The 21,596-nt window shown below is 43.4% G+C and overlaps 2 protein-coding genes across 2 annotated transcripts in view; one reads left to right on the top strand and one right to left on the bottom strand.

The window, feature by feature from the left end:
* The window catches only part of Deptor (DEP domain containing MTOR interacting protein), a 177,747-nt gene extending 174,590 nt beyond the window's left edge, over positions 1-3,157 (bottom strand). The window contains exon 1 of the mRNA XM_008837981.3: positions 2,907-3,157. Coding sequence (XP_008836203.1) covers positions 2,907-3,028 — 122 coding nt within the window. The 5' untranslated portion in view covers positions 3,029-3,157. The remainder of the gene's footprint in view (positions 1-2,906) is intronic.
* An 8,480-nt stretch (positions 3,158-11,637) lies between these two features.
* Dscc1 (DNA replication and sister chromatid cohesion 1) overlaps positions 11,638-21,596 on the top strand; it is a 22,155-nt gene continuing 12,196 nt past the window's right edge. Inside the window, exons 1-3 of the mRNA XM_008837980.3 lie at positions 11,638-12,037; positions 15,721-15,889; positions 17,723-17,857. Coding sequence (XP_008836202.1) covers positions 11,838-12,037; positions 15,721-15,889; positions 17,723-17,857 — 504 coding nt within the window. The 5' untranslated portion in view covers positions 11,638-11,837. The remainder of the gene's footprint in view (positions 12,038-15,720; positions 15,890-17,722; positions 17,858-21,596) is intronic.

Here is a 21,596-nt window from a genome sequence, read left to right as displayed (position 1 = left end):
AGAATCAACTCCTGAAAATTGTGCTCTGTCCTTCACATGCAATCTGTGGCATGTGCACTCAACACACACACACACACACACACACAGTAAGATGTTTTCTAAATTGCTTTAAAATAGTTGAAATTGCAATTGTTGAGACTGGAGAGATAACTCAGAGGTTAAGAACATTTCATTGGCTGCTCTTGCAGAGGACCCAGGTTCAATTCCCAGCACCCACATGGCAGCTAACAACCATCTGTAACTTCAGTTCCAGAGGATCTGACGCACATGGTGCACTTGTATACACATGCAGGCAAAGCGCTCTTACAAAATAAAAACAAACGAATCAAAAAGTTCAATTGTTGGATTCTCCAAAGTAAAAAAAATTTTTTTGGTCTTTTTGAGACAGTGTCTACCTGTAGTCCCAGCTGGTCTAGAAATCACTATGTAGACCAGGCTGGCCTTGAACTCACAGAGATCTGCCTGCCTCTGCCTCCCAAGTGCTGGAATTAAAGGCATGCGCTACCACACCTGGCGTCCAAAGTCAATTTTAAACTTTGACTTTAAATTCTCCAAAGTAAATTTAAATGGCTAACATTTACTCAGACATTCTTTTCTTTTTTCTTTCTTTATTTTTTACTTTTTTATTTATTTATTTATTTATTTTTTTGAGACAGGGTTTTGCTGGCCTGGTACTCACTACACAGGGCAGGCTGACCTTAAATTTGTAATCCTCATGTTTCCCAAGTGCTGGTATGTGATACCACATCCAACTTTGCTTAAGACATTTCAATGCTCCCCAAACTCCTGAAATAGAATTGTCCTCCAAATCTCCTTTTATAAAGAGGAAACTGAGGCAAGAGAGGAAGTCAGTTGTCCCCAGGTCACAGAAGTAACACATGGCAGAGACAGAAGAAAAATCCAGACAGCTGGTTCTATATCCTGTGCTCTGAACAACCACTCAGTCCCTCCCTCCAAACATCTATCCCAAGGCTGGAAGTTACTGCACTGACAGAGAGAGATCAGTAATACCAATTAATTCCAGCGGGCACTTGGATTGCTCACCAATACCGGATGCTCAGGGGCAAATTCTCAAAAGCACCCCATGAAACATTTTTATCTTTATTGTCACTTTACAAACGAGGAAACAGCTCAGACAAGTGAATGAATGTGTCCAAGGTCATGGCTACACTAGCTAATGATTATATGGTGCTTACTATGTATCAAGCCCTGGCCTAAGCACTAACTCCACACAATCCTCATAATAACACTTCAGTGTACATCCCATTCTTACTCATCCTTCTTAATTAAATAACTCATCCAAGGCCTTATACTAGTGAAGGCCAGGATTCACTCTGGCATAAAGCCCTCCTGGAAACAAAGTCATGATAACGCAGTGGAGGACCAGAAACTCAAACCCAGGTCTGACCCGAGTTCCAACCATCTGTTTACCAGCATTCCAGGATGGCCCTTCAGTCACCAGAAAAGGTGATGAGAAAGACTTCAAGCCTGCAGGGACCGTGAAAAAGGGGGCATTTGAGGATGAGCATCTTGAAGGAGAAAGACATTCTGAGACTCGAGAAGTCCTTATGCCCTTTAATATTTGTAAAAGAAATAAAAAGGAACGTATCCAAAGGAAGCCTTTTGAAAAGGCAATATCGTAACAACAGCAAGGAAATTAAACTATTAAGAAAGATTGAATCAGAAAAGCTTTACGTCATCTTTTTAATTAGAAAGCAGTCTTGATGAGGGAAAAACAAGTTTTTAATCCCCTTTAAATTCAGCCACACACTTAGAATTACAACAAGGAACAGAAATGTTCGATTTTTCCATCTGTCACACTGAACTCAATGAATCCCGGTTTCCAACATTGACTTCCTCAAACGGAGCGCTGCAAAGCTGGGTGGTTAACCAGACCTCCAGAGACCTTTGCAGTATTCTCCTTCAAGTCTTGAAACAGCCATTTAGAAACCAAAATTAGGCGGAACATTCAGGCCAAGAACTCGAGGGAGTTGGGGCTTGTTTTGGTAGAACAGGGACACCGTTCAAGTGGACGAAACACGGCAGAACCGGATTCTTTTTTCCTGGCAAACTGATTTATGACCGCACCACCGACAGCTGCGGAAGCAGTCAAATCTAAGCACGAGTCTTAAACATATGCCCAAGAAAAAGGAACAGGAAGGGATGGGAACGGCAGAGGGTCCAGAGGGTCGGTGCTTGTTTCTGCGTTTGTGGGACCCAAGTCCTAATTCTTGCAGCAGTGCTGTCGATCCACCCAAGTCCATGGCCCAAAACGTGGGCACCGCACCAGATATCTCCACGCCCCCTTGCGGACCCAGACGACGACTGACGAAGTGGCAATTAAAGGACAGGTAAAAGGTATCTGAAAGGTTCTCACAGGTGAACCTCCCCTGCACCCCTTTAAGGTGATCCGCCCCGTTTTACAGACGAGTAAACTGAGGCACGGGGGAGGGAAGCATGCCTCGCTAGAAAAAAAAAAAAAAAAAACCACTGAGCCACAGGCAATCACTGCGCTGGCTCTTTTTATCTGGGAGTGGTTCCTTTTATAAGAACCGACCCCTCTTTTTTCTGGACCGAGTAGGCTGGGCTGTCATCTGGGAGACCTGGCAGAGCCTGGTGACCTGGCACAGGGAGTGCGCGGTGTGTGATGGCGAGTCTGCGGACGCAGGGCTGCGGCAGCCGGGCTGGGCATCGGCATCGGTTCCCGCAGCGCGGCTGGAGCAGGGAGTCCCCCGGCTACAACAGCCAGGCGCCCGCGCCGCGCAAACCATCCCTCCACGCGCCTGCAACTGGCCCCGCGCCCTGCGCGACGCGCCAGCCACGAGCCAGATCGCGCGTGCGCGCAGGATCGCAGCGGGCACGGGCTGGTAGTGCCACCGCGAGCCCACCAGTGCATCTCGCCTTACCGGAGCTGCTCCCCGGTGACTAGGACCTCTGCCATGCGCTCCAGCTCTCTCTGCTGCGCCCCGCCGCTCCCGCCGGTGCTGCTGTCGCTGCCGCCGCTGCCAGCGCTGCCGCCTTCCTCCATGGTCTGGACCGTGCGGCTGCCACTCGCTGCCTTGACTGTCCCGCCCGGGTGCCCGGCGTTGGGAATCAGTCTGCCCTCACGGAGGGGGTCCCCGCCATCTTTGTTCCGGGCGGTCCCATGGATGGATTGGGATTGGCTGGTGAGGGAATCCCTGGGGAGGAGCTAAAGCGCCGGGCGAGTCCCGCCCCAGGAACTCCGGTTTCGGGGCGTGGCCTGGGTGCCCGCGTGGCCGGGGGAGGGGCCAAAGGAGGAAAATATAAACATCTGGGCGGGGCGCCGGTTCTGCGTGTGTGCTGCTGGAGGTTGAGCTCCACAGATTTTCTCCTTTTTTTTCCCCCCCACTCCCAAAGCTCACGCTGTGGAATTTTGCGTTATTATACTTTCCATAGCCCAGTTTCAGAGAATAAAAATGAGAACATACTCAAATAGCGAGCAGTTGAGGATATAGTATCACTGAAGGGCATGGAGAAATTCAGCATTCTACTCTCCCCTCTCCCCATAGATAGTGCACAACTACCATGGAATCTGTAAAGGATACTGGCCCGGGGTTCAGACAGACCTCGGATCCAGCTCCATTCCCAAGGTTACCTAAACGTGCTTAATTCCCCTCTTAAAATAATTGTGGCCAGCACCTGTGGACATCTGCCGCCTTAAAAATGCTTCAGATAGGTGATTTACTTGCTTTATTATTCCAGCAGTCATCAGCTGGGCATTGCCTTCGTTTTACACTAGGAAGCCGACTCTGAGAGGGGAGGTAACTTGTCTAAGGCAAGCAAGCAGTTAAGTGTCATTCTGGCTTCCGGACAGTATTCTAAAATAACTGCCTCTTCCCAGGCATGATGACACGCCTGTATTCCCAGCACTTCATAGGTGGAAGCTGGAAGATTGTGAGTTTGAACCAAGGGGGGGCTACATAGAAAGATTCTGTCTCATAAAATAAACAAAAAACAATAAACTTGACAAAAAGAGAGCAATACATTAAGCCTTTAGAACAGTCAGTACAAATACATTTGAATGACAGTTGGTGTAAAATATACATAAGAAGTGGGCTTTCACTTTTGGTCTGTAAACTACTGCATAGGTGCTATTGAGAGGTCATGTCTTTTATGGTAGATCAGCTTTTAAAAGAAGCTTCACATATACCTTTAGAACACTTATTTGATTCTACACAAAGCCCTCTCCACAGTCTCTCATAGATAGACAAGCCCTATCTATATAGACAAGATAGATTTAAAATATTTTCTTTTAAGAGAGAGAGAGAGAGAGAGAGAGAGAAGGGGGGATCTTGCTGACCTTGCTATCCCAGGCTGACCTCAAACTCATGATCCTCCTGCCTTAACCTTCCAAGTTCTGGGATTACAAACCTCTCTCTCTCTCTCTCTCTCTCTCTCTCTCTCTCTCTCTCTTCTCTCTCTCGAAAAAAAATCAGATTCATATTTTCCAACATTTTAAAAACCACTCCTTAACATTAGCTGAAAAATTACAAATGTTTGTTGAGCATTAATTGTTTTACATGACACTAGGAGCCTTGTTTATATTGTTTAATCTATCCTCAAGAAACCCTAGTGTGTATTATTTTCAAGTACAAATTAAAAAGGTATAATTTGCCCAAGTTTCACACCTAGAAAGTTAGGCAGCCCTTGAATGCTAGTTCCATAAATTATCAAGGCTGCGCTCAGCCATATGCCAGAAAGGAAATAACAGGCTACTCGTTGCCAAAAGAAATTATTTAAGCTTATTAATGTTTACAAAAAGACAATGACAAAAAGGCGGACTAAGAGAGACAGGTTCTAGTTAAATGTGATTCCAAGAGTCCCATTCTGCAAAGTATGAAGGTCATGCCCTAGACTTACTTAGAGTAACAGGTGTTTGTTTCGCATGTCGTAATCTTGTAATTACTACACAGAAAATCAATATTCTGCACAGGTTTTTCACCCAACCATACAGTTTTTATCCTGGTTCTGTCATTTGATAACTTTGCAATCTTATGCTAATTCTCAATCTCTTCTCAGTTTTCTATTGATAAAACAAGAATAATTCTTTCTAGAGATGTTCTGTAACATTAATAAAATAACACCTTAGCCAGGCATGGTGGCGCACGCCTTTAATCCCAGCACTTGGGAAGCAGAGGCAGGTGGATCTTTGTGAGTTCAAGGCCAGCCTGGTATACATAGTGAATTCCAGGACAGCTGGGGCTACAAGGAGACCCTGTCTCAAAAAGACAAAAAAAAAAAAAAAAAAAAAAAAAAAAAAAAAAAGCACCTTAACATAAGACAAAACAATTTTGGGTGATGAAACCCGATATTACTTCTCCAAATGGGAATAATTTTTGTTTTTGTCCCATGTAGCCCAGGTTGACCTCAAATGCCATATGTAGCCAAGCCTGGCTTTGAACTCCAGATCTGCCTGCCTCTGCTCTGTGTGTGTGTGTGTGTGTGTGTGTGTGTGTGTGTGTGTGTTCAGATGATTGAAGTATGATACCTTAATGAAATACAATATAAATGAAATAAAAATACATGCATAACACATGCTCAATTTTGTGGGAGTCAATAGACAAAATACTCTGTAAAATTTCTGTGTTTCTATTTCATAGCAGTGGAAATAGAGCATTACCAGGTAAGCTGAGAGTTTCTCTTGGGGAGCGCTCCACTGAGGGCAGTGAATGCTCAATACATTGGTTTGTGCTGCCACCTACCGATTACTTTTGCAATGACATGAAACGGTTGTGAATCTATGGTTATCTCCCAGACGTTCTGTTGGGAAGTTTAAGAGTCGGGGTTACAATCTGTTATATTATTAGGTTGCTACTGGATTTTAGTGATCAGGGAGTTAGACATCACATTTCCTTAGGACAATACTTCACAAAGAATTGAATTATTCCGAATCTCAATTGTCTTTTTTAGGAGACAGTTTCAGTACAATTTTAACATAATCCTAAATAGGAATGCAGTTGCTGTATACATCAACAAAATATTGTACTTTTTGCTGCTCAAGCCTTAGCCAGAAAAGGTTCATTTTTGAGTAAAATGACTCTACTTTTTATTTGTGTGCTATCCACAAAGCAAACAGCACTTCGTCTGCATGTGGCAGCTACAGCATGCAACACAACTCTGTGTATGCTCATATGAACCCCAGCAGTGGTGTCAGCATGCACAAGACCCATGTAAATTCAAGATGACAAAACTCAGCATGGAACTGGGGAAATGGGTCGCAGGCCCCAACTTTAGCTGAGGAACAATTGGCAGCTGGTTACTGCTGGGTGAGAGAGAGTTGATCTTCTTTAAGGGAGTGACTCTAGATAGGCTGTCTAGACTCCAGTGAATGAACTTACACTGAGGGACATCTGAGTACACTGACTTAACACAAATGATGCAATGCCTGAAATTCAGTGGGGTGGGGCTATGGGAGGGTGCAGATGGTGGAGGGGGTATAAAGATGATTAAGGTACTTTTATGAAATATACAAAAATCCAATAAAAAATATACTACATAAATGAATATAGTGGGCCAGCCAATATATTCAGCAAATGGGTAAAGGCACTTGCCTCCAGACCTGATGATCTGGGTTCCATCCCCAAAACCCGCAAGGAAGAGAGAACCGAATCCTGCAAGTTGTCCTCTGACCTCCACAAGCACACCAACCCACGCCCCCCCCAAAATAAATAAAATGTAAAAAAAACCCTAAACATATATTTTGCTTTTCTTTTTTCTCTTCCTTCTCTTTTTCTTTTCTTTTCTGATACACAGTCTCACTATATATCCCTGGCTGGCCTGGAACTTGATACTTAGACCAGGCCGACTTCAGACTTGCAATGATCTTTCTGCCTCTGCCTCCCTAGTGCTGGGATTCCAGGCATGCACTACCATGCTGGCATGAAGTATATCATTTATCCAAATTTTAAGTTTCCAAATAAAAAGAAATGATGGCATTATTCAGCAAAATAAGGTCTTCATTTCTTCATTTTCTTAATCTAAAATTATCCACTAAAAGGAGTTGCAAACATCTGAGTACACCTACCTCATTAAGCCTTCTATGTTCTCTTGAATTTTGAAATATCCATTATTTCAACTATGTGACTCATTTTCCATTTAGTTTATGCTGTCAAAGCATCATGAAAATATTTTAAATTATGCACAACAAAAAGCTTATACTGTGACAAATTTTATACAAAAATAAAATGAAAATTATTTTATATATTTATCTCTGTTTTATTTAAAACAGGTTTTTTACTTTGCAGTTCAAGTTGTAATCTTCATGCTTCAGCCTCCTGATGCTGATATTATAGGTATATACCACCATGCCTGGCTAATATGTGTTATTTAATTAATTAACTTTTGGGACTTAAAATTTTTTAATATTTATTTACTTTGTGTACATGTGTGTGCAAGCACTACAACACACCTGTAGAGGTCAGAGGACAAACTTTCAGGAGACAGTTCTTTCCTATCAACATGTGAGTTCTGAGGATAGAATTCAAGTTGTCAGGCTCAGTGGTAGCACCTTTACACACTGGGTCATCTTGCCAGCCCTTCGGATTTTTGTTTGTCTTGTCTTGTCTTGTCTTGTTTTGTCTTGTCTTGTCTTGTCTTGTCTTGTCTTGTTTGATAGGATCTCATTATGTAGCCCAGGCAAGCCTCAAATTCACCCTCCTGCCTTAGCCTCCCAAGTATTCAGATTACAGGCATGAATCATCATCCTTGACTTGTTATTAATTGTAGCCTCACTGAGCACCGCCCCCACCACTTGACTGATTCTGAAAAACTAAGAAATTAGAAATTAAAACCAGGGAACCCTAGGCATTTGTCCGCTCAAGAGCACTTTTACTATCCTCTTGAGAGCTTTCATTGAAAGTTCAATGTTTGAAGTTCACACAGAGTTTACATATGATAAGTGTTCAATCAGTGCAAAACACATAGGAATTTTCCCATCATAACAGTGAGAAAGCAAGCAAAGTGCACCGAAGGCTGTGGAGACTGGCCCAGTAACAGACCTCCTTTGAGGTACGTAGAAACATAAAAGGGGGCCTACACCTGCCCTGGCATCCCAAGGGCAGCTTGTCTGGTCTTCTTCCCAGCATTCTGGGAACAGACTTCCCCCTCCTCAAGCCTCTACATCAACAGAATCCAGAGAAGTCTGTTAACTCTTTGTGAGCCAAGTGCTACTGTCCTTAAAGGACAAGGGGGTTTACTACAATTCATCCATTCATAAACGCAGGGCGTATGCAAGGTAAACACTTTACCACTTGTTTCAGTCTCCTAAATGCTAGGCTTATAGGCCTGCACCACCAGACCTGGCTAATATCTGTGAATTAATAAATTTATTTCTTTACTTATCTAGAACTCTGTAGCCCGGGCCTGTCTCAACCTCTTCAGTGTGGGGGTTATAGGCACAAGTTACCATGCCAGGCACATTATTTTAACTTTTAAGGGAGCTATTGAGTTAGGTAGAGTTGAGAGTTTTTTAATGGAATAATAATAGATTATACTTACTAAGCCATTTCTATATGCCTGGTCATGTTCCCAAGGAGTTACATATGTTAAATGTTACACTTCAAAATAATTCTGTGAATCAGCCACTTTTTCTTCCCATTTTTCAGATGAAAGCTGAGGCTCAAAGGGGACTATGCGAATCTTCCCTAGTAGAGCAAAGGTAGGGTGGGGGTTGACCCCAGCTGTTCTGACTGTAGAGGCCACTCTGGAAGCTCCTCTGTTATGCTGTCTCTCCATAGGGGTAGATTTCCTCATACTAACTGCCTCCAGTAATCTAGGCATGCTCCTTGACATGAATTCCTGGGTTCTTCATTTAAGTTCTTTGATGTGGAAGTTATCGCTTCCAGACTGAAGCTGCTGAGTTGCCTGCCTCAGATGGGGAGCATGAGTTTCATTAGAGTTGCTTACAGGCATATGGGTGAGAGGTTATTTACATGAGCTTGGGCATTTTACCAGTGACTAAACCACTAAAGAAAATGTTTCTCCCTCACCCAGCAACCATTAGCTACCTATAAATTCTCACAGAGAGGTGGGTGCCTCATGAGAGTCTATCTCCTCTGTGACAGGATATTTGGATTTGGAATCACCCTGTAAACAAGCCCCCTGGGCATGTCTATGAAGGATTTTCTGGATTAGGTTAGTTGAGATGGGAAGAGCCACCGTAAATGTGAGCAGTACCATTTCATGGACTGGGGTACTGGACTGAAAGCATTCATTTCTCTACTCTTCCTGACTGCAGGTACAACTTGCTCAGCATGTCCTGCTCCTGCCACCATGCCTTTCCCACTGGGATGGACTGTATCTCCTCAAACTGTAAGCCCAAATAAACCCCTCTTTAAGTTGGTTTTCAGGGTATTTTGTCCCAGCAATCAGAAATGTAATTAATATAACTTGATCTCATTATAGAAATGAAATTATTCAATAATTAGTGACGGGGGCTGAAGAGATAGCTCAGCAGTTGGGAAGCACTGGATGCTCTTGCAAAGGACCTGGGTTTGAATCCCAGCACCCACATGGTAGCTAACAACTGTCTGTAATTCCAGTTCTTGGGGATCTGAAGCCCTCTTCTGTCCTTCACAGGCATTGCACGACTTGAGTGCACTTATATACATGCAAGCAATACACTCATACACATAAAAAATAATAAAACACTAAAAAAATTAGTGATGGTAAATAAGAACTAAAACCCAGTTGCCATTTATTAAGTAGCCTAGGCTTGACATATATTTCACAAATAAGGAATTTCAGCTAGGAAAAGTAATTGGCAGATGCCACAAAACACCGAGGACAGAGCTACGTAGTAGTCCAAGCCAGGCCTAGCTAATGAAAATGTCCCTGTTCTCCTTACACTACTTCTGTTTGTAAGGAATGTTCCCTCCCCTTCAGAAACCTATTATTTGTGTGTGTGTGTGTGTGTGTGTGTGTGTGTGTGCGCATGTGCATGTATGTACATGCAATTCCTTCTGTGGCATGTACGTGGAAGTCAGAGTTGGTTCTCTCCTACCATGTGTCCTAGGGATTGAACTCAGATCATCAGGCTTAGGAGCAAGCACCTTTACCCACTGACCCATCTCACCAGTCTGAATGTTTTCATTTTAACAGTGCAAGTGCAGTGGATGGCTATCTTCCCTGTGATAAATTCTCTTTCAAAATTTTAATTTATTATTATTATTGTGTGTGTGTGTGTGTGTGTGTGTGTGTGTAATGTGTGTGAGATTATGGGCATGTGTGTGCCATGGTATATGTGTGGATGCCAGAGGACAACTTGGGAGCTGGTTCTCTCCTTCCACTGAGGGTTCTGGGGATTGAACTCAGGTTGTCAGGCAAGTGCTTTTACCTGCTGAGCCATCTCCCTGGCCCCCAATAATAAATTCTCAAGGCCTTCATATTCAGCACAATGCTCCATCATTTTCTTTTTGGATTCAGATGTTTTAAAAGAGAAGATACAGAGATGGTGCAGTGGTTAAGAACACTGACTGTTCTTGTAGAAGACCCAAGTTCGAATCTCAGCACCCACATGGCAACTAACAACTGTCCATAACTCCAGTCCCAGGGGATCTGACAGCCTCTTCTGACCTCTGGAGGCATTGCACGACACGGGTGCACTTACCTACATGCAGGCAATACATGCATACGTATAAAATAAAAATAAATAAAATTTTAAAAAAGAGAGAGAAGATACATTAAGTAATATGCCAACCTTTCCTCCACCAACTACAGCTCCACACAGACCTGTGGGACACCCTGGTCTATTGTTTTCACATTATTCTACCAAAGAACCGAAAAAAAACAACTACCTGTTCATTTGCTTCTATTTCAACCCTTCACCACCCTTCAATACATTCTTTTACTACAACCAAAGTCTGGCTTAAACAAGTAGGAGGCCAAACTCTCTAAAGAGAAATATTCCTCCCAGGCTGCTTCACTTTTCAAAGAGAGCCAGAGTCCATCGGGCAGGGGCGGGGTGGTGGGGTTCTGCTGGCATCCCCAGGGAGCTCACACATCAAGCTGTGACAACTTCCTGGAGGTTCATTTTAAAACTCTGGTCAACAAGACCTCACAGTCCGTGGTGCTGAGTTTCTGATTCTCCCTGGAGCCAACAGGGCCTTGCCAGCCCCAGAAAGCCTGCCTGCTTTCCTTTTGATAGTGTCACATGTTCCCCTAAGCGCAGATGAAGTAGTTTATTCGACAACTTGTCTTCCATCTAGGATGGTCTCAGAGCCCAAACAAGTGAGATGCCGATCTAGTTCCTGGTGCTGGACTGTCTTCACAAAACTGGGCAAGAAGATTTTAGAGCCACAAAGACTAGGCCGGAATCAGACTTTCCAACTTCAAGCTGTGCCACCACGGGCAGGAATCTGCTTCTATGTGTATAACGCTCTGACCAGGAGCATGATTTACACGGTTACAAAAATCTGCATGCAAATTCCTAATCCCAGGACCCACTACTGCCACCCGGGAAAGAAGCCTTGGGGAAGTAAGGGGGTGGGGCGCAGGCTGGCGGAAGGGGCGGTGCGAGTTCCTCCTGTGGCTCTAGCGGGGGTCTCAAAATCGCTCCCGGTACCTTCCCCGAGTACCCGGCCAGAAGCTGTGTCCCCGCCTACACGGAGGATGCGCCTGCGATAAGCCCACTGCTAGGCGATTGCGCACGTGGACGCTTTCGGACAGTCTGCGTCGCGCTCCGCCCCGGAAGCCCGCCCTCAGCCGCCTTGGCGCGCTTTTGAAGCCTCCGGCACCTCTAGTTGTCAGCTCCGCAGCTCTCTTCCCGGGGTGAGCTCTGGTCCTGTCTGCCAAAGCCACTCCCCTCCTGGTGTTGCGGGATGTCCGGTCCCAGCGCCGCGATGCGGACCCGCGAGGAGGTGGACGCGACGCTGCAGATCGCCAAGCTGAACCCCGCGGAGCTGCTGCCCACCGTGCACTGTCTGCGCTTCGGCCCGGGTGCCAGCGGCGCGGCCGGCGGCGACTTCTGCCTGCTGGAGCTGGAGCCCGCGCTGTGCCAGCAGCTGGAGGCCGGACACAGGTGAGCTGGAGCCCGGGGACCCCGACGCGCAGACCCCCAGGCTCGTGCATGGCCCCTGCTCGGTCTCTTAGAGGGAGAAGTCAGAATGAAGAGCGATGATGCACTGACCCAGGGGTCGCCCACTGGCTGGTGGCCTGAGCCCCAGCCCGCTGTCATCTGCCCAGGGCAGTCCACGACCTTGCTAGTCTGACCAGTTGGCTGGACCTTAGTCATGAGTAAGACTGGTTTAGCTGAACTTGGAGACTCGTACCAGCGGGGAAATGTCAGGAAGAGAACTCCAGGGAAAGTGTGAAGGCCTTAACAATGTTGCAAAGGATCTCACAACGCTTTGTCTTATATCTCAAACTATAACTGCGATGTCTAGTATTATAGAGATCTGGCTTTCCACCTACAGTTTTTACTCTAACAATAGGTAGGACATGTATATTGCACACTTGGTTGAGGTCATTTACTGGAGACCTGAAGCTATTTTTAATTCCATGTCTACTGCATATTTACTGCCAAGACCTTGCATTTTAAAAGGAAGGGGCTTGGTCTACATAGCAAGTTCCAAGCCAGCCAATACTGCATAGTGAGACCTTGTCTTAAAAAAAAAAAAAAAAAGCAACAGGTGTACTGACCTGTAGCCTTTAATCCCACTAATCTCTGTGAATTATGGGCAGCCTGGTCTACAAAGTGAATGCTAGGCCAGCCAGGGCTGCACAATGAGACCCTGTCACAAACAAGACAGACATAAAAACCTCACCAAAACCAACAAATAAAATGCTAAACTAGGGCAGGGACTGGTCCCGGCTCAGTGGTAGAGAACTTGTCTAATGGCATAATGTTCAAACTTCAGTCCTGTCAAAAACAGTTGAAGTAGTGACTCAGGGTGTTGCTGAGAGTGAAAGCTGTGGATTCAGTTTCCAGTATAAGGAAAAAAACAAAACAAAACAAAACACACACATCAAAAGTTACAGGGATGGGAAGAAGATAAGAGAGGGTGAGGAGGGGAAAGGAATCAGCATACATTATATACATGTATGAACTTGTCAAATAAAACTAAAAAAAAGTTTGTCACAGCAATATATGAAAGAATATATGTGTACTTTTAAGTCTGGAGTTTTCAGTGTTATTAGTTTTAATCTGAGACAGTACTTTTTTTGGACACATGGTCTCACTGTGTAGCCCTGTCTAGTCGGGAATGTACTATGTAGATCAGGCTGGCCTCTGGCTTATAAGAGATCCATACACCTGTCATGGCTGGAATTAAAGATGGAGTGTTATTACACCTAGACAAAAGTGTAGTCCTGGCTAGCTTAAAAATGGTGATCCTCCTGCCTCTACCGCTTTAGCATATTCTAGTAGCGTGCATCACCACAGTCAGCAGTAAATCTTATAAAAACTTTGAAGGCAGTGTTGAGATTTCCATTTGAGAATCTCTCAACTATTCCTTTTTCTTTTAATTTTTAAAATGGCATTTATTTATTGGGAAGTGCATGAGTGTTGGGTCTCTCCTTCCAACATTTAAGTCTAGGGATTGAACTCAGGTTATTAGGCTTGAGGGTAAACACCTTGAGCCACCTTACCAGGTCCCTAAACTAGTTTTGACTGAGGACTACCAACCCCTGCAAGTTGGCTCGCTTCTGTACTGCCCTTTGACAGGTGTATTTAATTGGGTATTTTCCTCTCTTATAGGTCTTTAAGCCCTCTCTGAATTTTCATACCTGACTCATCACACCATGTTCTAGATAACTGGCCAGGCTTCACACATTAGCCATAAACTATCCTTAAGAGAATTGAAGAAAAACTTCACTTAATATGTTTCCACCCCAGCTGAGTCAGAGATTGAGAAGGACTCAAAGTGTGAGGAGCTTTTCTTTATCCAGTTAATGTATAGTAATTAAATAGTTAATTTAACTGACAACGTGAGTACCTGAAAACATGCCTTTTGAATTTGTTTCCCTCCCCCCTTTTCTTGTTTTCTTTCTTCCTTTCTTTTTATTTTAATTTTGAGATGGTGTCTCTAGGCAGTCTGGTCTGAAACTTTCTCTGAGGCCAAGGATGATGCTGACTTGTGATCTTTCTGCCTCCAGTTTTCCAGTGCTGGGAATACAGGCGTGCTACACCAGGCCCTGCCTGACAGAATGCTTTCAAGTGGGAATAGTGACATGCAGAAATGAGTGTTAAAGACTAGAACCTTGGACCTAGTAAACATTGCCACCAGAAATCTAAAAAAAATTTTGTTCTTTAAACTAAAGGTTTAGTTTACAATTTTTGAGTCTTTTATTATAGGTTTTTAAATTTTTTTAATAATTAAAAATTGTTTTTGATTCATGTATTTTTATTTAATGTGTATGAATGTATGGTCTGTACCCGTGTAAGTGCACCCGTGTCAGGCAGTGCCCATGGAGGACAGACAAGGGCTTTGGATCCCCTGGAACTGGAGTTACCAATGGTTAGCTGCCATATGGGTGCTGAGATTTGAACCCAGGTCCTCTTCACTGCTGAGCCATGTCTCTGGCCCCTATTATAGGTTCTTGATTGTTTAAGAGAAGTGATCTGCACAGAGATGAGTAAAACACGTCATCAGCAAGGCAAACTTTTAGGACCAACAATGCTCTGTCATCTCCATTATCTTTGTCTTTCTTCTTCTCTTCACCTTTGTCCTCCATCCTTCTCGCTCTTACTCAACTGTGATAAACCTCTTTCCTCAGAGTCTGTAGTTCAGTTTGTACACATCTCCTTTTCATATTTTTTCATGCAGGATTTCGGCCGTCTTCTCCTGAGGTCCCAGTTTCTTTGCCACATAGCTGCTGATTAGACCAGGGTTTGTTCCACTGATTGTTTAGAATCAAACAAGGGTGACTAGTGTGGGTACCAGGCGTGGTCTGCATACTCATCCCTTGGGAACTTGTTAGAGATGCAGAATCCTAGTTCTCATCCCAGACCTTCCATAGCCCAGTCTGCTTTGTAACAAAATTCACCCAAGATGTGCATGTATAATCTTAAGAAGTACCTCTTTAGCCTGTTATAGAAGATTGTGTCGTCTTGTGTAGTGGTGCACATCTTTAATCCCAGTACTTGGGAGGCAGAGGCAGGCAGATCTCTCTGAAGTGGAGACCAATCTGGGCTATATAGCAAGTTCTAGGCTAGTCCAGGTTACATAGTGAGTCCCTGTCTAAAAATGAAAAGTGATCTTTTCTTTCATTCTCTCTCTCTCTCTCTCTCTCTCTCTCTCTCTCTCTCTCTCTCTCCATGTGTAGATCAGGCTGACCTTGAACTCACTGTGTAAAAATTTATTATGTAGCTGAGGATAGCCTTGAACTCCTGATCCTCCCTCCACCTCTTTATTGCTAGGGTTACAAGTGTGTGTTCCCTCAGTCAGCTGAAAATCATGGCATCTTGACTGATGCTTCTATATGCTTTATCTGTGCTCTTCCCAGCATGTATGTAGCACATTTGGCCTCCTGGCCTCTTTAAGTCTTTCTTGCCTGTGTTTATTTCTCTTGGTGATGTGCCAGATAGCTGGCTGGCTCTCACAGGACCCAATATTTGCTTTGTGGAATCCGTCATTGTACCATAGGGGCCAGAAACAGGCTTAATTTTAAATCTAGAAGCCAGAGGATTTTGGGACTATTTGAAAGTGAAATGTCCACTAGCCTCTGAATAAATCATTCCTTTTCCCCTCCATCGTCCTCTAGTCTTGTGATTCGTGGTGATAAAGAGGAGCAAGCCGTGTTGTGCAGTAAAGACAAAACCTATGACTTGAAGATAGCAGACACATCTAACATGTTGCTTTTCATCCCTGGCTGCAAAACCCCAGACCAATTGAAGATGGAGGAAACACAGCCCGACATCGTTCACCCCGAGGTAGTTCTTGTCCCCTGGTTTATGTGAGTCTGAGAATGACAAAGTGTGTCAAATCTGCCTTTTGTTAAAACTTTTGATATAAAATATGTCATCATTGGCAATCTAAAATGCTCTTTAATGAAGTTGTAAGTTTCTTAGCTCTTTAATGAAGTTTAAATGCTCTTTAATGAAGTTGTAATTTTATTTTTGTTTGATTACCTATTTTTAGTGAATTTTGCTCTGGATATGTTTTCAAAAAAAATAAATCCCTCAAACCATAACTAGTACATTTGGTAGAATTTATGAAGTACAGAAATGAAGAAATTAGAGATTTGAAGGGAGTATGTTTCTTAGCTTTGAAGTTGGGTTAGTTTTTAATGTATGTAGCCAAGTGTAACACATTGTTAATGTTTTGGAAAATGCTAATGGTAGTTACCAAACAAAAGTCTCCAACCTGTCTCTTTTGTCACACATACAACAATTGAATAGCCCTTAATTCTTTCAGAATGACTTCAAGCCAGCTGTTTCCTTAAAAATAGAAGAGGAAAGAAGCAAACATGCTGGAAAGTTGAAGTGATTCATGTGGTATTATTGGAATAGAGGAATTTCAATAATCTGTGCGTGTGTGTACGTGTGTGTATGGGGGAGTTGTTTTGTTTTTTGAGACAGAGTCTCATGTAGTTCAGTCTAGAATTTGCTCTATAGCTGAAGATGACCTTGAAATCCTGGTCTATCTTGCCTCCAACTCCTAAGTACTGGGACTACAGGCATGTACCAACCATGCCTGGTTTATGCAGGCTGGTGATGGAATCCAGGGCTTTTCATGCATGTTTGACAAGCATTCTATCAACTGAACTACATCCCCAGCCTCTTGATATTTGAGACAGGGTCTTGTGATGTAGCCCAGGCTGGCCTCGAACTCTTGACTCTTGTCTCCACCTCCCAAGTGCTAGGACTATAGGTGTGTACCACCGTGCCTGGCGTTTCTCTTACTCATTTTACATTTTTCACTGTAAGTATTTTCATTTTTAGTTGTTTCCATCCAGTGTGTGGAATTGTCGCCATCCTGGCCATTCTTTTCTGGTGAGACTCCAGTTAGTTACTGGGGTACACTTGAGATGGGATGCTATTGCTGATAGTTATTTGATAGTCATTTTATTGGCAGTGCTTTCTCTCTCTCTCTCCCTCTCTCTCCCTCCCTCTCTCCCTCCTGCTCCCTCCCTCCCTCCCTCCCTCCCTCCTTCCTTCCTTCCTTCTTTCTTTCTTTTCAGTTTTTTGAGACAGGGTCTCCCAGAACTCACTATGTAGACTAGGTTGGCCATGATTTCACAGATATTCATCTGTGTTGGCCTCCTGAGTGCTGGGATTAAAGGGGTGCACCTGTGCCACTATATCTGGCAGTGCTTTCTTTTTAAAAAAAAATATTTTATTTATTATTTTAATTTTATCTGTATGAGTGTATTACCTACATGTATGTAAGTGCACCCATGTCGTGCAATACTAGCAGAGGTCAGAAGAGGGCATCTGATCCCCTGGAACTGGAGTTATGTGTGGTTGTTAGCCACTATGTGGGTGCTGAGAATTGAACCCAGGTCTTCTACAAGAGCACCCAGTGCTCTTAACCTCTGAGCCTTCTCTCCAGACCTGGCAGTGCTTTCTTAATTGGGCTTTATGAAGATGCTTGCTGAGGATGCCCATTCCTTCAGTTGAGGTGGATGAAAGGAAGAGTCCCTGTCCAAGAGCAGGCAGAACGCCTTTGCTTTCTTTTCTCTGTTCTTGAGCAAATATGGAATGTTCTTTGTGATTTTCTTTTTGAATAGTGACTAAAGGCTTGTGTTCCATTATGACTTCCAGATCTTTGGTTTTTCTAATAATTATTGGGAATTAAGAAGATGCAGACCTAAACTAAAAAAGCTACGGAAACTTCTAATGGAAAATACCTATGAAGGACCTGACAGTCAAAAAGAAGAAGATTCGAATTGCTCAAAAGTAAGAATATTATCGTCCTTCTTAATTTGGAGTTTAAAAATTGCATTTTTTTTTTAAATTTTGGATTTGTTTTTATTTTTTGGAGGTAGAATCTTGCTGTGTAGACTTGACTGACCCGGAACTTGTTATATAGACCAGTCTGGCCTTAAATTTACAGTCATTCTCCTGCGTCATCCTCCCTGTGTCCTGGGATTATTGGCATACACCATCATGCCCTGTGTCCTGGGATTATTGGCGTACACCGTCATGCCCTGTGTCCTGGGATTATTGGCATACACCGTCATGCCCTGTGTCCTGGGATTATTGGCATACACCGTCATGCCCTGTGTCCTGGGATTATTGGTGTACACCATCATGCCTTGCTGTTGGTGACAGTCTAATTTTTAAAAATTTGTGTTATGCACATAAAAAAAAATAATAAATAAAATATTTTAAAAAATAAAAGTTTGTGTTATGAAAATTTCAAACTTATACTGGTCTGGGTAGATCTAGAGTGACATGCTGTCAAGGGGCCTGCCATCCAAACTGTGCTTGATCTTAAGTGATCTCAGAGGCTAATCAGGAGTCTAGCTGGGTCACACAGGCCTAATCCATTTTACAGTGTTGCCCAGGCTACATTAAAATTTGCTGAACCAAAAAAAGTGATTGGGTTGGGCATGGTTAGAACTTGGATGAGAGATCACGTGGGAATAGTGAGTGCGACTAATGATGTTGAACATCTTTCAAGTACTGAATGACTTTTTTGGGGGGACAGAGTCTCATGTAGCCCATTCTGGCCTCAGATTTGCTGTTTAGCCAAGGATGACCTTGAAATCCCTATTGTCCTGGCTTCACCTCCCAAGTGCTGGGATTACAGGCATGTGCCATGTCTGGTTTCTGCAGTGCTGGGGTTGGAACCCAGGGCTTCATGCATGCTAGGCAAGTACTCTTCCAACTGAGCTACATTCACAGCCCTTGATTGGTGTTTGTTTGTTTTGAGATCTGGTCTTCCTGTGTAACCCAGGCTGATCTGGAAACACAGTCTTTCTTTCTCAGCCTCCTGAGTGCTGGGATTCTATGTGTGTGTGCCAACATACTCAGCTTTATTAACTATTTCTATGTTTTTGGAGAAATGTCTAGTTAATTCTTTTGCCTAACTTTTAAATGAGTTACTTGTCTTTATGATAATAAAAGAATCAATATGTAGTCCCTTATCACATACGCAATATACAAATATTTTTACTTTTATCTTTTTGCTTTCATTTAAAAATATTTTATTTATTTTTTATGTGTATGAGTGTATGGCCTGTATATATGTAAGTACACCTGTATTGTGCAATGCCCAAGAAGGTCAGAAGAGGGCGTCAGATACTCTGGAACTGGAGTTACAATGATTGTTATCCACTTTGTGGTGCTAAGAATCGAACCCAGGTCCTCTGCAAGAGCAACAATGCTCTTAATCACTGAGCCATATCTCCAGCCTTATCTTTTTACTTTCTTGATTTAAAAAAAAAACAAAGTTTATGTACAGAAATATAATTTACTTATTAAATGGCACTATAATAGAATTATTTGATACAATTTTAATCAAGAAAAAGGGAAAAATTTTAGGTTACAAAACAAAATTTTAAAAAGATGGATTAAAATGGATTATTTCGAAGTGGGTCAATGCTAAAAATGTGTTCAGTGGCTAATCACGTCTGGGGATTTTTGTTTTTGTCTTGAGACATCTTACTATGTAGCACCGACCGGCCTGTGGCTCTCTGTGTAGACCAGGCTGGCTTGGAACCTGCAGCTATCCTGCTTCTGCCTTGTGTGCTGGCATTGCAGGTGTGCGCTATGCTTGCCTTGATTTTTTTTTCTTTATTGTGATACAATATATATCATATAGCCATTTTAACCTTCCCCCCTCCCCCTTTTGAGACAGGGTTTCCTTTTAATGCTGATATGCCTGGAACTCTCCTTGTAGACCAAGCTGACCTCAATCTCACAGAGATCTGTCTACATCTGTCTCTCAAGTGCTGGGATTAAAGGGGTGTGCCACCATGTCCAGCCATTTCAACATTACTTTTTTTTTTGGTCTTTTTGAGACAGGGTCTCCCTGTAGCCCCAGCTGTCCTGGAACTCACTATGTAGACCAGGCTGGCCTTGAACACACAGAGATCCACCTGCCTCTGCCTCCCAAGTGCTGGGATTAAAGGCGTGTGCCACCACGCCCAGCTCAACGTTACATTTTAAAAATACAAGTTTAGTAGTATTCTGTACATTCATGGTGATGTACAGTCATCAGCATGGTCCACCTCTAGAACTTTTCATCTTCCTAAACTCCATACTCATTTGAGAACCCACTCCTCCTTCTCCCCAGGCAAAGGGGATACAAAGTAGCATGCTGCTACTTCCTGTCCCTATGAATGTGACCAAAAATACATGAAAGAAGTGAAATCATACAGAATTTGTCCTTTCGTGTAGACGTGTGTGTGTGTGTGTGTGTGTGTGTGTGTGTGTGTGTGCGCACACCACAACATGAGTGCCGGAGTCAGAGGACAACCTGCAGGTCCAGGTTCTCTCCTATCATGAGGCTTCCAGGGACTTAACTCAAGTCATCAGTCTTGGTAGCAAGAACCTTTACCACAGTGAGCCATCTCCCAAGCCCTTTGTGTGTGTGTGTGTGTGTGTGTGTGTGTGTGTGTGTGTGTCTAAGTAGGGTCTTACTATTGACTGGAATTCCTTTAAAATTTTTATTTATTCAGTTACAATTATGTGTATGTGCATGATTTTTTTTGGGGAGGGGGTATCTGCCATGGCATGAATGTGGAGGTCAGAGGAAAACTTTGTGGAGTCTCTTCTCTGGTCTTTTATATGGGTTCTAGGAATTGAACTCAGGGTATAAGGCTTGTGATGGAACAGTACCTTTACCCCACAAGTCCTTTTACCAGCTGAGCCATGTTGCTGGCTCCTGGGCTGGAACACTTGATTTTTCTTGCCATCACCAAAGTGCTGGGATCACAGGTGTGCACCACCATGACAGCAATAATAGTGTTTTGGAGCACAAGTTTATTCTTTTTATAAAGTCTGGTTGATGATGATTCTATTCTTTTTTTAAATTATTTTTATTTTATGTGTATGAATGTATTGTCTGCATGTGTGTTAAGTGCACCTGTGTCATGAAATGCCCATGGAGGTCAGAAGAGGGTGTTGGATTTCCCTGGAACTGGAGTTACAGATGATTGTTAGCCACCGTGAGGGTGCTGGGAATCAAACCCAGGTCCTCTGTAAGAGCAGCCAGTGCTCTTACCCACAGAGCCGTCTCTCCAGCCACAACAGTGATTCTGTTCTTGCCGCTCTTCTGTTCTTGTTCTTTTTTCATTTTTTAAAAAATATTTCGTCTATTTTTATTTTATGTGTATTGCCTGCATGCATGTAAGTGCACCTGTGTTGTGCAGGGGCCCACAGAGGTCAGAAGAGGGCATCGGATCCCCTGGAACTGAAGTTATGGACAGTTGTCAGCTGCATGTAGGTGCTGGGAATCAAACCCGGGTCTTCTGCAAGAATAGCCAGTGCTCTTAACCTCTGAACCATCTCTCCAGCCTCTTTTTTTTTAAACAAACAAACAAACAACAACAATAACAAAAAAAAAACAACAAATCGGAGACTCACTGTGTAGCCCAGACTGGCCTCAAATGCTTTCTGCTTCAGCTTCCCAAGTACTAGGGTTACAGATGTGTGTCACCACACCCAACTATATTTCTTTGTTTGTTGC

The sequence above is a fragment of the Nannospalax galili genome, unplaced genomic scaffold (assembly GCF_000622305.1).
Source record: "Nannospalax galili isolate Female #2095 unplaced genomic scaffold, S.galili_v1.0 scaffold17, whole genome shotgun sequence".
NCBI classification, from domain to species: Eukaryota; Metazoa; Chordata; class Mammalia; order Rodentia; family Spalacidae; genus Nannospalax; species Nannospalax galili.
Note: the sequence above shows the minus strand (reverse complement) of the source record. Positions and strands in the feature narration are given on the sequence as shown.